The sequence below is a fragment of the Typopeltis vanoorti genome, chromosome 18 (genome assembly GCF_054136105.1).
Source record: "Typopeltis vanoorti isolate ZY-2024b chromosome 18, IOZ_Tvanoo_1.0, whole genome shotgun sequence".
NCBI lineage: Eukaryota > Metazoa > Arthropoda > Arachnida > Uropygi > Thelyphonidae > Typopeltis > Typopeltis vanoorti.
In genome coordinates, this window is record NC_143566.1 from 85,550,181 (window position 1) to 85,566,812 (window position 16,632).

At 32.8% G+C, this 16,632-nt stretch overlaps 1 protein-coding gene across 3 annotated transcripts in view; it reads left to right on the forward strand.

The window, feature by feature from the left end:
- The window catches only part of TH1 (negative elongation factor complex member TH1), a 152,112-nt gene that overhangs the window by 114,955 nt on the left and 20,525 nt on the right, over positions 1-16,632 (forward strand). For 2 of the 3 annotated variants that reach the window (XM_090408755.1, XM_090408754.1), the window contains one exon: positions 12,322-12,417. In XM_090408755.1, coding sequence (XP_090264881.1) covers positions 12,322-12,417 — 96 coding nt within the window. Of the gene's footprint in view, positions 1-8,002; positions 8,124-12,321; positions 12,418-16,632 lie in introns of all 3 variants that reach the window. The other variant, XR_016549864.1, reaches the window with a different exon arrangement.

Sequence of the window (16,632 nt, forward strand, 5' to 3'; positions counted from 1 at the left end):
GGGGGCCTTGTTTAACCAGGCGACGCCCCAGCCGGCATGAAATTTTGTCATGTTGTACCATCATTTTTTATTTTGGTTTAACCAATAAGAATTCAATTTGGTCAGCTAAATCCCAAATTGCCAGCCCATCCTCGTTCGTTCAGTATCAAAGTAGATACCCAACAGCGTGCACCACGAGAAGGTGAGGATTGGACATTAGGTATGAAGCTCTGGTCGGTTCTCCGCATTCCTTTAAAGGCTATGTGGAGGTCTCCTCTCAGTTATACAGCTTTGACCCTTAAGCACCCCTTCTCTCTTCTCTCTTCTAAGGAATTCTAAACACAAAATAGAGTAATTCTACTTTACCGAACTTTTTCCCGACGTCTCTCAGCACCACGTGTACGTCTGGTCACCTCTTGTTTATTGGCTGTCTTTACGCCAGCGTAGAGACTATGCTATCTTCATAATTACTGTCGATCACGTACTCGATTTTCTTGCGTTTCAGGAAACATCTCTATTCCTCTCAATGGGACTTCTCAGTGAGGGCTCGATTCTGCTAGGGCTGGAAATTTCACCTTCAGCTCTGTGTGGAATCCTACAACTTTCTCAGGAAAGTTCGCCATCCGACATCATAGCACTGACGCTTCATCCCCCTTACTCGAACCACTGACTAACTTCCGAACCAGGAAAACGATAAGATAAGAGAGAGCCGTTACGGCGCTCATTCCCTTATATTCTTTGTTTGAGCACCCCCTTTTTTCGGAGTCCCCTTTACACACTGCCTATAACTTTTCTCCCCTTGGGTTCATCCCTTGCTCTCTCCTTTGCTGTTATGCTCTTGTGTTCACAGAATTCGTGTCGACGTATGTTCCACGTAAGCTACTGCCGCTGGCGTTACACTGGACATGTGTAGTAGTATACCTTCTATGAATTGTTACTTTATTTCTATCTGGTGACTCACAATCACTCCATACAGCTAAAGTGAGACTTAAATAATATTAACAAATTCCTCCTTTAAGACATTCTCTAATTCAATTTTAGTATGATCACAATAGATTAAAATACATGGCACATAAAATAAACTTGCAATTTTATACATATGTGAAGAAGTAATACCTTAATTTCAGCTGATGTGCAGGTATTTCTCTTTGTGAAGTTTAGTATGTTAGACCCTGAATGAATGATTTCTTTGCAAGATTCCTTCATTCAGGATCTAACAGTAAGCAGTGATACTACTGTAGTATCGTTCTCTGTTTGGGACTGTTTTAAATCTAGTTATTCTAAGCTCAAAACTAAGCAGTGTGTCAGTAGGCAGAGCTGTCAGGTAAATAAAAATGCAGTTTTAAAAATTGGAAGGACCTTCCAAAAATATTGGGTTACATTACAATTTAGATGTGGTTTTTTCTGTGTGTGAAAGATTATAAATTATTAAGGCATTGGAGAAGCAAAATAAGAAAATTCAGATGCAATATCTTTTACATTAGAAAATTATTATTACATGACATGTTTAAGGAGATCAAGGACTCATCATCATCAGTAATCTGATGATACAGTACTCCTTTGTAATGACATGGAAGAACTAGGACTAATTCTTGACAAAGTTAACAAGATCAGTAATAACAGAGGACTTCAACTCAATTCTAGCAAGACAAAGATCATGGTTCTCAAAGGAAAAACAAACAGAGAAGCTCTTGAGAAACAACTGTATCTTAATGGAGAAAGAATTGAGGAAGTCAGCAAGTTTTGAGTACCTGGGATCCATTATTAATGTGAAGAATTGCTGTTCAGAAGAGGTCAGAAATAGGTTAGGAATGGCTAAAACAACAGTCAGAGACCTGTCTAAAATCTGGAAGGATGGATCTATCTCCATGGGAACAAAGTTGAGGATTTTAGATGCAGTTGTTTTTCCAACAGCGACTTATGGATGCGAGACTCGGAACCTAAAGAAGTCAGATAAGAAACAGATATCTGCTTTTGAGATGTGGTGTTATAGAAGGCTGTTGAGGATATCATATGCTGAAAGGCGTACAAATGAATGGGTGTTAGAAAAGATTAGTAGAACTTTAAGGCTCCTTAAGGATATTGACAGAAGAAAGTTAAAATATTTTGGACACATAGAAAGGATGGAAGGAGGACTTCTCAGAACAGTAATAGAAGGTAAAGTTCTTGGAAAAAGAGGAAGGGGTAGACCATCAATGAGATGGATGGATGGCATGTGTGGAGTGACTGATCTTCAGAGAGTTGAGGTTGCCAGAAAAGCAAACAACAGGACTACATGGCGAGGCCTGGTGTGGAACATCATCGAGCATTGGAGTGACCATACGGCATCTGTAGATGCCCAGTGAACATAGAGAGAGGACTCACCATGGAAGGGAATTCTACCCCATCTGTACTGTTTAATTTTCCCATCTGCATCTGCCATGTACCCACAATGCCACTTACCACATATGCTGCCCACTAATATTTTTCTCTAAATTTTGTGCCTTGTTGATTTGATTGTAAGCAGGATGAAAAACTGAGTTTCTGGGAGAAACATTCTTACTCTGCATCCATATGAGATCATCTATTAAATTGAAAAAAGTCCATATGAAGTTTCCTCTCTTTGAGAAAACTTGGGCCTTTTCCATTCAAAGATTGTAATGACTCATTGTTCTTTCAGTTACACTACAGAGGTGCTAAATTATCAACAGAAATTGAATATCCATAAATCTTTGAGTTGTATCTAATTTTAAAGAAATCAATGGAAAACTGCTTGCATTCTGATAAGAATTTTGAAGTTATCAAGATGTAGCATCTTGACATGTTCTGAACAGACTTGCTCTTTGATAGAAGATATTTTGTAAAATTTAACATAAATGAAAGCAAAATGATTTAAGAAGTTAGTAGTAAACCAATAATTATAGTTATGCAATAGTGAGAAAAAATTACAGATCACATTCACCAAAAATTCTTTTGGTGAATGTGATCTGTGCTATTTCAAAAAGATTCTTAAATATGTCTGTATAGTCGACTCTTACTACAGCAAATGCCACTATAACAAATTGCAGAAAAATCTTAGCCAACGTTCTATAGGTACATGTTATACTAAAAGACATTCTTATTCTTTGAGTGCCATCTCCTATCGGAGGTCGGTGACCACCTTGGCAAATTTTGAGCGATCCTCAGCCACTCTAAACAGTCCCTCAGAGCTCATGTCAGTCTACTGTCTGATTTCTGTCAGCCAAGATTTTCTTCTTCTTCCATTTATCTTCCCCTCTATAAGCAATTGAAGTATTTTATATTTTTCATTATGAAGTAGGCAGTTTACCAATATATGCAGTTTTCCTTCTTTTTATGGTATCTAAAAGTTCACGTGATTTCCCCATTTGTTCCAGTACTTCCCAATTGGATGTTTTTGCTGTCCATGGGATTTTTAACATTCGTCTGTATAACCACATCTCAAAGACTTTAGGTTTTTTTTTATTGATGTTATCTTCAAGGTCCAAGTTTCTGCACCGTACAGCAGTATAGACCATACATAGCATTTAACCATGCGTGCTCTAAGTTTAAATTGTGGTTACACAGTGTTGATTTCATCAGGAGAAAATTTTTTCTTGCCATTTCAGTTCTAACTTTTATTTCCATTTCTGGATTGCATTCTTCATTTAACCAGCATCCAAGATATTTAAACTTTGTCACTCTTTCTATTCGTTTCCCATTTAAAGAAAGTCATGAATTAAGAATTGGTTTCTTGCTTATGACCATGAATTTAGTTTTGGTGATATTTATTTTTAATCCCATTTTTTCACTCTCTTCATTCACTAGTTCCAGAAGATTTTAAAGATCCTGAATATTGTCAGCCAGGAGAGCTGTGTCATCAGTATCAGATGTTACTGATGATTTCACTATTTACATTAATCCCTTCCTCTTTTCCTTTTAAGATTTTTTGAAATATGGCTTCTGAGTATATGTTAAAAAGAAGAGGTGACAGCACACATCCTTGCTGTACTCCTCGTTTGATGTTAATGAGATCTGTAATAATGTCATCAACTTGAATAGATGCCGTTTGGTTCCAATATAAGTTTTGAATTATCCTGATGTCTTTACCATCTAATCCAATTCTCTTTAATAATGCAATCATTTTAGTGTTGGACTTTATCAAAAGCTTTCTCAAAGTCCAATGAAGCAAATGAATACTTCCTTGTTTTGATCAATACATTTTTGGAATAAGATTTGAGAGCAGAAAAGAGCCTCTCTTGTTCCCAAACTGTTTCTAAAGCCAAACTGGGTATCACTGATGGTGTCTTCACATTTTCTGTATATTCTTTTTTGAATTATTTTCAGGAACATTTTGAGAACATGACTCATTAGGCTGATCATTCTATAGTAGTCATTACAATTCGCATTTGCTTTTTTAGGTAGCATGATGAAGATCGACTGTAACCAGTCTTGTGGGATTCGTGTATATTATTATTCAGTCTTGTGGGAATATGCCTGTATTGTAGACCTTATTAAATAGCTTTACTAATATAGCAATGTTCTCACCTTGTAATAACTTTACTATTTCTGCTGGTATTCTATCAGGGCCTAAGGCTTTACCATTTTTTTAGCTGAGTTCAGTGCACATTCTACCCCTGATCTTAGAATGCATGGACCGTCCATCTGTTCATAAGTATTTTCTGGGTTCTGTCTGTTATCAGAAAAAAGTTCTTCTGCATATTTCACCCATTCTTGTATTTTGTCATCTTTTTCGGATATTATTTCTCCCTTTTTGTTTCAAAGGACGCACAGTTATATTTTTCTTAAATATACCTGAGGTCTCTTTCAGCTTTTTTGTGTAGATTAAAACTGTCATGCTTTTCTTGTAGAATTTCAATTTCTCTCAACATTCTATAGGTACATGTTATGCTAAAAGTCATTCACTATGGCAAACTATAGTGAAGATCTCTGTCCTGTTGTCTAGTTATTTGAAATTCTTAGCATAGCATTGTGTCTATGACATTCTGGCTTGAGAACTCTTAGTTTGTTATTACAACGGTGTTTTTATAAAGTGAGAGCTGACTGTATATAATAAGATACTAATATTATAGTAAAATGACTTTGATAAACACATCACTGAATCATTCTTTTCCATGGGACCTGGTATCGATATTAACAATGGCAGCTGATACCATACTATTACCAAAACGTGTATAACTTGGTTGAAAAATACTCAAGCACAATCTTTGTCTAATAATATAAATTTTCTAATACCAAGAATGAAACCAAATATTTGGAATTGCGCACAACACTGTTTCAGAGAAATAATACTAAATATAACCTTTATATGAACTTGAGTATTAGTGTCTTTCTTTGAGAATGACAATGTAAAAACATTGTAATTCTCAAACACTAAAAATGAGTTTTGAAAAATGAGTACATTTTTAGTAGTGTGAGTTTTGTTGAAAATGACTGCTGAGCAAGGAGAACAACAAAACTCAATGTATTGAGTGATTGCTAATAGATTTATTGTCATTAATACCCTGTTCAACTGCTTTGCTAAACATTGTGGATATTGTTTAGTTAGAACATTGATCATTTATTATTATTATGTGACACCTCCAAGGACTATACATGTCTCACCATTTTCCCTACTGCTTAATTCTCCCACTACACACAGCTACCATCAATGTCATCTACTTCTTATCACCACCAATAACAGTCCAATTTTCCTGTATGTGGAATAAAAAACCTGAGTTTCTGGGAGAAAAAAATGTGCTACCTTTGGATGAGATCGGCTAACTCACTTTCAGTTGAAAAATAACCCATAATAAAGATTTCTCTTATAATGGCTAGAATTGAACTCAGGCCTTTTCCATTCGAAGAGTGCCATGTATCTCATTCTTCCAGTTGCCCTACAGAGGTGATTTAGTGTTATATAGTACTGGAAAAATTGAAATCATGTCAAAGATATCTGTGATAGGTATCACTTGTTGAGCAGAGTATAGAATAGTTTTGCTAAGAGGAAATCATAATTTTTTTTCATGATGTCACAAAGGAAATAGACAAGTGATGGCTCTCATATGAATTAATTGGATTTCAGTAAAGCCTTTGATAGCATTCCACATAAGAGCCTACTAATTAAAATGCACTAAATGAACATTGAGTGTTTAATGAAATGTGTAGAAAATGAAGAGAGAATTCTTAGAGAGAATTATTCTAAGAGAAGGAGGAATATCTTAAGATTCACTATTAAGGCTTTTGTTTAATAATCTCTCAATTATCCAACCAGTAAGAGAGCAATTTGTCAGTCAGATAATTGAAGGGTTGGATAACTGAAGGTACACTTATTTGGTGCTGTACAAGAAGCCATTCAAAACACTAATCTATTTAAGGATTTGGATGTTTTGGTTGTTAGGTGATCTAAGTTCAGCCGCCCATATTGGTACAAACTGATTAAGGTCAGATTGTGGATTTAATTAAAAGAAGCTTACTTGTAAGAAAAATAAGTTATTATACAAGTCTCTGGTTAGGCCAGTATTATTGGTTTATGGCTTGAAACTTGACTCACTCAGTTTTAATGGATGTCAAGAGAAGGTTCCATAAAGTGTTGGAAGTATTTTATGTCATGGTCAAGAGAATTAGTTGCTTAGTTGTTAATTTATTTGAATTTTATTTAAGAGGAGATAGAGAAGAGATGTAACTGAAGTTTATTAGTTAGTTTAGGGTGGTCTGCATAAGTAGGAGTTTATCTCTGCTGAGCCTGGCTCTGCTAGCTCAGCCAAGTTGGTCATAATAAAAAGTTTGAAAAGAGAAAAATATACAGAATATCATGTTTTCAGCCCTAATTTATATAACTGATTCTATCAGTTAATTTATGTAACTTGAATAATACTTGTGGTGACTGAAAAATAAGCTAATTAAAAAAAGTATATACAATGGATTTTGGTTAATTGAGCCACATCGGAAATATCATAATTTGGTCCAGTTAAGCGGCTGCCCTAGTTAAATGAGGTTGCATGTTAAGAGTTTAAAAGGTATATGCACATAAGATGAAATACAACTTTAGACAAGTTTTTTGTTTATTGTAATAAAATTACTAACTTATAAACTAAACAATTGGCTTTAATTGAAATAAAATATTTGCCATAAAATTAATTTCATTTATATATGTATTAAACATGCATGCAGTGCTTAGCATTGAATGGCGTTATAGGAATTGATCAAACATAGGTTTATTGACTGCATTTCTGGTATGTTGGTACCATAACAAATGTATGTTGGTCTGATGGTATTTCTGGATTTCCAGTTTTTAATTATTGTTATTATATATACAAAGATAAGTTATCTCTGGAATACTTTTCTGATCAGGAAACTAATTGTTTACCATCACGACTGTGAAATATGCCAGTAATCTTGTAATTATAGTTGTAAGCATAATTGGAATTATGATAATTTATAATTTGTAATTATAAAATTACAAATTATTCCTGCCAAATAACTCCTTAAATCATGTCAGATGTTTTTGGTAGCTGTGATTCACAGTTAGATTAATGAAAATGTACTCCATAGTACATACTTATAATATGGTCATTTTAATTTTGTACTGAATTTGAGTGCACTTAATTTACAGTATATGTGACCTCTTATTGATATTGGTAAAGCAAACATTTTATATTTGGCAGTTTTGAATACTGAAGTGGAATTTGCTACCTTCTTTTCATATTTTATAGTGTTTGAAATAATTTACGTAACATGTTCTTCTGATTATGGTGTCTGCAAGCTGTAATGTTTGCAACATTTTTATATTTGGTATCCATTTCTGGCATAGATACTTTGTTATACTTGTACATTTCTTCTTTTTTTTATAGTTTAACAAGGGAGATGTTACAAATAATTTTCATTCTCCCATTTCCTTCTTCAGGCATGAACCTCAGAATTACAGAAATTTTTGGCATGTAATTTTGCTTCACTCTTTTAGTTTTTTTAGCATTTATTGCTTCTTTTAAGTTATGTTGTTTTTCTATTCTGTTAAGAGAAACTGATATTTGTCTTCCTCTTGTAGAAAGGTCTGGGTGAAAAGAACCAGTACCTACGAAGATGATGGGAAAATGATAGGATAACTTGGAACCATCCAATTTCCTGCCCATAGTTGTCAGCTAATAAAAGAGGAAGTGGATAAATAAGTAAGTTCTGTATTGAAAACACAGTTACAAAAAAAAACAAAAAGAAAAGAAAAAAAGTTGATTTTCTAATCAACAGTTGATTATAAAATTTAGCTGTGAAATGCTTTCTGTAAAGCTTCTCTTTCACTGCTTTGAGTTCATCTCTCTCTTCTCTTCTTAACTCTGCCTAGTGTTGGTAGTTAGAAACTAAACAGATTTATCTGAAGTCACTGTAAAGATTAGTTTCTGATTATTTTATGTAAGCAGTTCTCATTTGGCAAAGCTGCAGAATAAGTTACCTTACAAATCCAATTATCGTATATCTGTTTGCTATTAATGGGTTCAAATAATTCAGAAAAAAATGTATTTCTAATGTTTTATGGTTATTTTAAACTTCCTACAATTTCCACTTCAAAAATGGTCTAGTATTTTAAACTCATGTAGTAAAGTTTCTAAAAATTTAAATGAGATCATCGTTGTTTTTGAATTATTAATGTTCATTGCTGTGCTTCTCTGGTTATTTCTGTTGATTTGAATCTAAAATCCAAACTGGCAGTGTTCGTGCCCTTCCTTTCAAATATAAGAATGATCTATACAGGAATCATATAAGCATTACTAGTTAAGACTGGTACATTACTTGAAGACATTTCCACATATTCTGTAATGCTATATTATATAGCTATAATACAGACAGTCTTAGCTTTAATGGTGCTTGCATTGTAATAGAGAAAAAATCATTGTCAAAACTTTAATTAACATGGAACACACACGATACTTGTGTTCCTTCATCTTTACAACAAGAGCTCACAATCAAAGCATTAATGAAATCTTATGGCTATGGCTTCTTCATATTCAACAGATATTAGACAATTCTTCATCCATGAATTCCATAATAGAACAGAATTGTAATCCTATACATTTTGAACATTTCTGGATCAGCTTAATTTTGAAGAAGGTTCACCTTCACATGATATCTACATTTTCCAGTTAACAAAATTTCTTTTGTTAACAGCAAAAGACAAAAACTTATGTCTTTAGCTGGTGCTCACCAAACTTCATATGTGTAATTTATTTTGGACAGACTGGCTGGTCTGTTACAAAAAATAAATAAATAAAAACTAGTGGCATCATTATGCTGTGAGTACCTTAAGCCTCAAAAATCAGATTCTCACACAACATTGTATAGAGACGAAACAGTATGTATCAGCTGGAATGATGCTTACCTACTCCATGGAAGCAGGATTAAATATGAATATCTCTTCAAAGAAACTTTAGAGATGGTGTTGCACACTCAAATGTAAATTGGGATGATTTCCCTCTCTTCCAAAAGCGTGGATGTTTCTCCATCCGTCCAAGAATGGCTGAGTCTCCTGATTAGGAACTTGAGGTAATTAAATGCAGCCTGCTCACCATTTCTCTGCAGATCCCTTTAGGGGTAAGAACTAGTGCCAGTTTGCCTGTTCTGAGGAACAGGCAAACTGGCACTGAGATGGCTAACTCAACATTTGATCGAAAAGCCTGATAAAGGTTCTTCTCATCATAGGCAAGATTCAGACCCAGGTCTTTTAAACTAAAAGGCTTGTCTATACCAACTGAGTTACAGAGACTATAGTGGATGATTCTCATCCTATGGAAATATCAAAAATGATTATCTGTTTAATATGATTGTTCTAACCCAGATCACTTGCTGTTATAGGTTAATTAACATTTTTATTTGCCTTGTACTTTGTCTCTTTAAATTGAATGTTTGTTCCACATTAATGTACTGTTTAATTTCAGTGAACTATTTCTTGATTTCAATAAGTTTATTACTGTGACTAACATGTTTTACTTTCTATAATAAGACAGTATTTTAGTGTTTATAAATGTTTTTCAGCCATTTTAAATGGTATTCTATTGGAACCACTGTGGAGATTTAAAAATGTGGATTTTTAAGTACTAAGTATTTTGAAGATATAAGTATTAGCAAAATTGATGAATTCTGAAAATGAGAGATAATCATAATATTTCTTTTCTTCAATCTTCATAGAATTTGTCTGAAAATTCTTTCAGTACTCATGAATTAAATAACAATGGGTTTGTAACATCATTAAGACCACCTATGTGTTGACATTTGTAATAGACATTTCAGTTTTAACTACATTTGTTGAATTAATATTTTATGTAAGTATATACAGTAGTGTTGCATAGACAAAACTGAGTTCATTACATCACTTATGATTTGTAGGGGTTTAACTAGTTGCATAAAAGTTCATTCACAGAAAATAATGGAAAGTAAAGTATACAGCATTAGATTAGAAGCAAGGAACATATTAAACGAAAAAAGAAAGGGGGGGAAAAATGGCAGTCACTCAGAGAATGACTAAGAATTAATTTGCATGACTTCAGGATAAGCAGTACTACTACTATAGAAAGTCTGCAGTAAAATATGTAAGTCAAAAATTGACATGTTGTAACTGGGCATTAACCAATCTGGTACAGATGCTTAGATTTGATTATCACTTGTGTTAATGTTTAGTGGAAGAAATGTCTAGAGATTATAATTACTAACTAAATTATTAAACCAATATTTTGCCTTAGTCACCAAGGCATCTTCATGGACACACACAAAAAAAACAACAAAAACTAAGTGCATGCATACAGGCAAACTAATAAGAAGGCAAACATAGACTGAGTATGAAAGGCAGAATCCTACAGTCCTAACTGTTTCCCTCTATGTGCAAATGATGGAAACTTTTTGATAACATCACCCATTTAGGTAAAGTGAAGCAGCTGAATTTGTTCAGATTTGGCAAATGTTGTAATACTATGCAGAGTCTAGAAATTTTGCTCATTTATATCTGCTCCTGTATAAAATGGAGGTTTTGTTTCATTGAATTCAGTGATTCATATCCATGGCATGGTCAGCTATTCCAGAATAGCTATAGTGCATGTAATGGATATAGTATCTATGTTTCTCCAGATGGATATTTGTCCAAAATACAAAAGTTTGTTGGAGCAAGGGATGCTGGTAGACTCCAGGATGGTCAGAGAGGATCTTTTGGTGAGCTAATAATAAATCTAATAATGAATTTAGTTTAATCCTTTATCCAAGTGTAAAGGAGCAAACCAAGTTTGCACCTGAAGTATCTTCAGGACTGAGGCAACTCATGGTAAAGGTGAACCAAGCTCTCATCACTCCTTGAGCACATCTCCTTGCGGACATGTATAATGCTATGCAATTAAGGGAAGGGCCACTACCCAGACCGGTTTCGACCTTTATTGAGGTCTCGTCAGTGGGCGCCAGATCCAGAGGTGGTGATACCAAGGTGGAAGCAATGATGAAGTCATATTTACCTATACGAGTTGACAAAAGGTGTCTCACCTTATTATTAAATTACTCTGGATTTAGAGAAACATGTTGGAAGGGTTTTTTTTTTTTTTTTAGCTAATAAGAATAGGAATTTTGTTTATGGCTTGAAGTAGGTCTGTAAATCATACCTTTTAATGTGAGAAATTTTTTCCAAGGTATCCCAGGAAATGCAATGAATTTTTTTTTATGGGAGAGGGTTACATTTGGTAGATGGGGAGAGAGTTCTATTGATTTTGTAAAGGGGAAAAACCACTGGCTAAAAGTGTTCCGAATGTAGTTGAGGTCTTATGTAGAAATTAGAGTTGTCAGAGCAAATGGATCTAGCTGTGGTGATGTGATAGATGATGGATATATCCATCATTTATGGTGATGTGATTTAGTTAGTAATTATTATCTCTAGATGTGTGCTTTAGTTTCAGAAAACTAATAACATAACTCTGAATGATTACAAGAGAAATTTTACTTTCCCAGTTTTAGAACATGGTTGATTTATTATTGTTCTTCAGCTGAAAAATCAAAATTACAGGATTATTAGATTGTTTTTTTATTTGACAGACGTTCCAGTTTTCAAGTAGTTTATGTACTTGTATATGTAACCTTAATCTCCACTTTCTTAATATTACACATTGTCAAAGTATGTGCTTACTATCACATACTTTGGTTAATATTTTACATATATTTTTGAACCATTAAGCATAGCTACCTGATTGCAGTTATGCTAACCTTTGGATAGAATTTCGAAAGAATATGTTATCATTACATATATTAAGATATGTATAATGTGATGAATTTGAAAGTGATGTCTGTAATTCCTAGGTCTTAAAAATTACTACATTAATTTAGTTAAGATAATTATCTGTCCTGCAGGTGGCTGCATGTCACACAACTCTTCACCAGAAAGTTCTTGACCTTTTAATTCGCCTTTTTGAATCTCCTCAAGAAGAACTAGATGTTTTAGTTCAAGTAAGTTTAACATTTTTTAAAACTTAGTATTCATAGTATCAGTTATTATACTTGAAATTTATATATCTTAATGCTCTTTAATTAATAGGTGCAATACATTTTATAAGATTTTACAGGATGCACATCTTATGAATTAGGTAATTAGCTATTTTTTTTAAGGCCCATCTTTTCTGATACTTAGGTATATTTACGACTTTGTTGGAATTGTTGGTTATTAAAATAATAATAATAAAAATAAAAGCACCAGTTTGAGATCTGAAACAGAATGCTAACTGTAACTACCTGTAGGCTTAGAAGAAAATCATTAATAGAAAATGAATAATTAATATAGACAATTGTGGCATATTATCATATATCTAGTAGTCCTTGAGAATACACATAGTAGATGTACACTAACAAATACCACCATAATGAATTACAGAAAAGTCCTGGACATATTATCATATATCTAGTAGTCCTTGAGAATACACATAGTAGATGTACACTAACAAATACCACCATAATGAATTACAGAAAAGTCCTGGCCTAAGTTCTATAGAACCAATGCTTTAAGCTCACTATTACAGATGCTAAAAACAAAAGCTTTGCCACAATGGTACATAACAATCAGTACACAAAGAAAACAGCAAGAAATTATGGAAATAAAGGAAATCATGGAAAGTAAAATAAAATCATGGGAAACGGAACAAAGGAAATGGTAGGAAATCGTACATTGACAACAGAACTCAAAGTATTGGCAGGAACCATACATAAACTGCACACAGACATGCAAACAGTAATGGAAGACAAAAGGAAAAAAAAGAGTATAAAATTCTAAAAATGAAAATCCAGAACTGACATTTAAATTTAAAAATTAACTTTTAGCTTAGTGTCTCTTATCTTAAATCTTCATTCACTAAACTAAATATGTGTAAACTTCACCATTAAAATCAAAAATTCTCATTTATAAATTGAGTATTTTTTACTTTTTGGATGAAAGATCTTTAAAACACAAAATGTAACTATTACCCAAACAAATTTCTTAACTTTTGCCTAAATATCGAATCACTCTGTATTGTTCAGTATTTCATTAATTTAATATAATTTAACTGTTCTAAGAGAACAGTATCAATTTATCTTCACTGTATATCATTGAGTCTCTGCCCAGTTCGAATGCTGACATTAACACCAGCTGTATCAATCACACAACAATTCCCCTCCCCCCTCTGTTTAAGGCTGACTAATGCAGACTATGTTCATCACTTATGTCCTGCTCCTCTTTGTCATTGGAGGTAACCAATTTTGAATTTGACTGACTGGTGAAGTTTTCAGGTTATTTTGACTTTACAGATTGATATATTTAAGCTAATGTAACATTTCAGAATTTAAATGTTAATTCTGTATTTTTCATATTTATAATTTCATTCACATCTAATTCTTTCTTGTGTCTCCCATTATTGTTAGCATTTTGACTTTGTCATGTTGTCATTTTGTGTGCTTTATGTAGGTTCCTTCCAGTCTTTTGTGTTCTATCATCATCAGTGTACAATATCCCACCATTGTTTGCTTGAAGCGAGTGAGTGGGTGGGTGGAGTATTTTTTCCTTAAATTCGTGATAACATTGCACAATAGGGAAAAAAAAAAACTGTCTCTGATTCCTATAATTTTCTATAGCAAGTGTACTGTATCAGAAATGATGCAATGCAATCTTAGTTGCACACATATAAAGCATTATATATGTGTTGATATATGGTATAGTGTTTCTCATGATACTCAATATAAGAAACTGACAAAATTTAATAAAATCTAAATCTAATTTAAAAATATATTAATTGCTGAAATGCTAATGATTAGCTTCTAAAAGACAATACTGTAAGAAATTTACTACTTAAGAGTAATTATAATTAAGGAAACTAAATTACTGCCAAGTTCTTTATTTGAAACTGTTTAGTTTTGTAAAACTTTGCCGATTGTTGACCATTTACTATCTGGATCTTGTCTTTTGGCTGGTGTTATTCAAGAACTGTACTAGATATTATGATAGTTCAACAATCAATATATCATTAGTCTCCTCTCTACTTCCATACTGGTCTATTATTTTTCATGTCTGATTTTACCAGCTTTTAAATTTCTATTTAAATAAAGAAATAGGAAATGCATAGATGAAACTGCATGTCTGCATGAAAGAGAGTAGTGAATTGGGGAGAGATTGGCCATTAATCAACCTAATTGCTCTAAAACATTTCAAATTACAATTTGAAATGTTTCACTTGCTCATTGCATCTGTCTGCCAGTCCTTACAGAGAACTTCGTATACTCCATGTACCAAATGTTGTTTTGCTTTAAGAATGCTGGTTTGAAATGCAGCAAAATATAAGCCAGTTATATTTAAGTGAAATATAAGACACAAGCATTCTTTTATAATTTAGTTTTGCTTGGTGTCATAATACTGAAATAGTGTCATAATTTAGAAATATAAATTTCTAAATATTAATAATGTCAGTTTATTTTGTAATATGTTTATTTTTAATATTGTTTTGCTGTTGATGACTTTTTTTATATTATTCTCTCACCCACAAAAGGTTGTAAACCTATTATACATTAGTACTGTTAATTCGGGGGGGGGGGGGATTAGACAAGCCAGAAATCAAGCATAGAATAGAACTTTTTTCTAACCCTTTAGGGGTTCAATCCTCTAATTCAACTACCTCTCATATCTCATCTTCATTCATCTGCTTTATTGTTAAAACACTTCTCAGCTTCATATATTAAAATTGACTATGAGTGCTGTCTTATGTATTGCTGACTTAATTTCTCTCTCTTGTTCCATTATTCCTTCACTCATCAATGAATAATCATCAAATTTCTGGTATGTATTCTCAGTGGGGTTATCAGGAAAAGTTTACCTTATTACTACTTCCTGTCAACAACTTTCCTCCAAATTAATCTTATCTTCCAGAATCTAATATTGTCAAATCTTATATTTCCATCTTCTAGGACACATCTAACTGCATCCTAGATCTTGGTTTTCCTCCAGATTTTTGTCCTGCCATCATGACCGTGTTTGCTAATCTTTCCTCTTCCATTTGGTTTTCAGTGACATATAAGCCCTTCTTACATATTCCTGAATGTTAACAATGTCAAGTTCTTTCTTAATATCTTCATTTTTAATGTAATTTTGCCATGTATGCCTTCTGTTCACTTCCTTCTCAGAACTTTCATATCTGTGGTCTCCATTCTTTGATCAATTGGTTTACTTTTAACCCATTTCTCAGATTCGTAAGTTGAAATTTGTTTGAACACTGTCTTGTATATTACTGGTTCAGTGTTTTGACTGATTTCTCTCTTATTTCATATAAATTTATTCATTTGACTTCCCATGATACCAGCTTTATTATTCTTTATATATGTTATTCTTTTATGTATTTTATATATATATATATATATATATATTAATATATTAAAGAATATATTATTCTTTATTGTTATGTTATCTATTTCCATGTTTAATTTACTATCTTCACTAAAAATTGTGCCTAAATAAGTGAAATGTGTTTTACTTGCACTGTAGCCTTAGCATTCAGAATGCAGTTGAAATTTTTTATGTTCCTGCCTATTTTCTTAGCTTTGGTCGTTTATTGCATATTTTTTATTCAGTTAAGGAAATCTGCAAAAATGTTCTGAATAAATTATGCATAAATACTAAAATGTGCATCTTGTTCCATAAGTTCTTAACTAAGAAGGCAGTTGATGGTTATTGTTTTCCCTACTTACTTACCTAGTTCCATTTTTTTTTTTCTTTCTGATTTTTGTTCCAGATTTCCCACAAGAATTTTTTTTTTTTTTAATGAATCGCACCAATGAAAGGTTTTAAACATAGTCCATTATTACTGTAAATAAGCCTAAGGGTTGTGAATGATCTGGAAACTGTTTTAGAGGCTGAACATTGAACTTTTTCAAACCACTTCAGGTCTCTAATAATCAGAGTGGTCATCTCATGCTAGGCACTGAAATTCACTGTCACCTAAATCAAAAACCAATACAACTCTCAGTAAAGCATTGTTTCTCTTTAGGCAATTTGTAATAAAGAAGGCAAATTAAAAATGGAAATAGATATTAGAATAAGCCAAGCTAGTATTGTGGGGAGTAAGTTGAATAAAATATATCAAATAATAGAGAAATTAGCCAGAATAGTAAATAGTAGGTATTCAAGACAGTATCAAACCAGTTTTAACT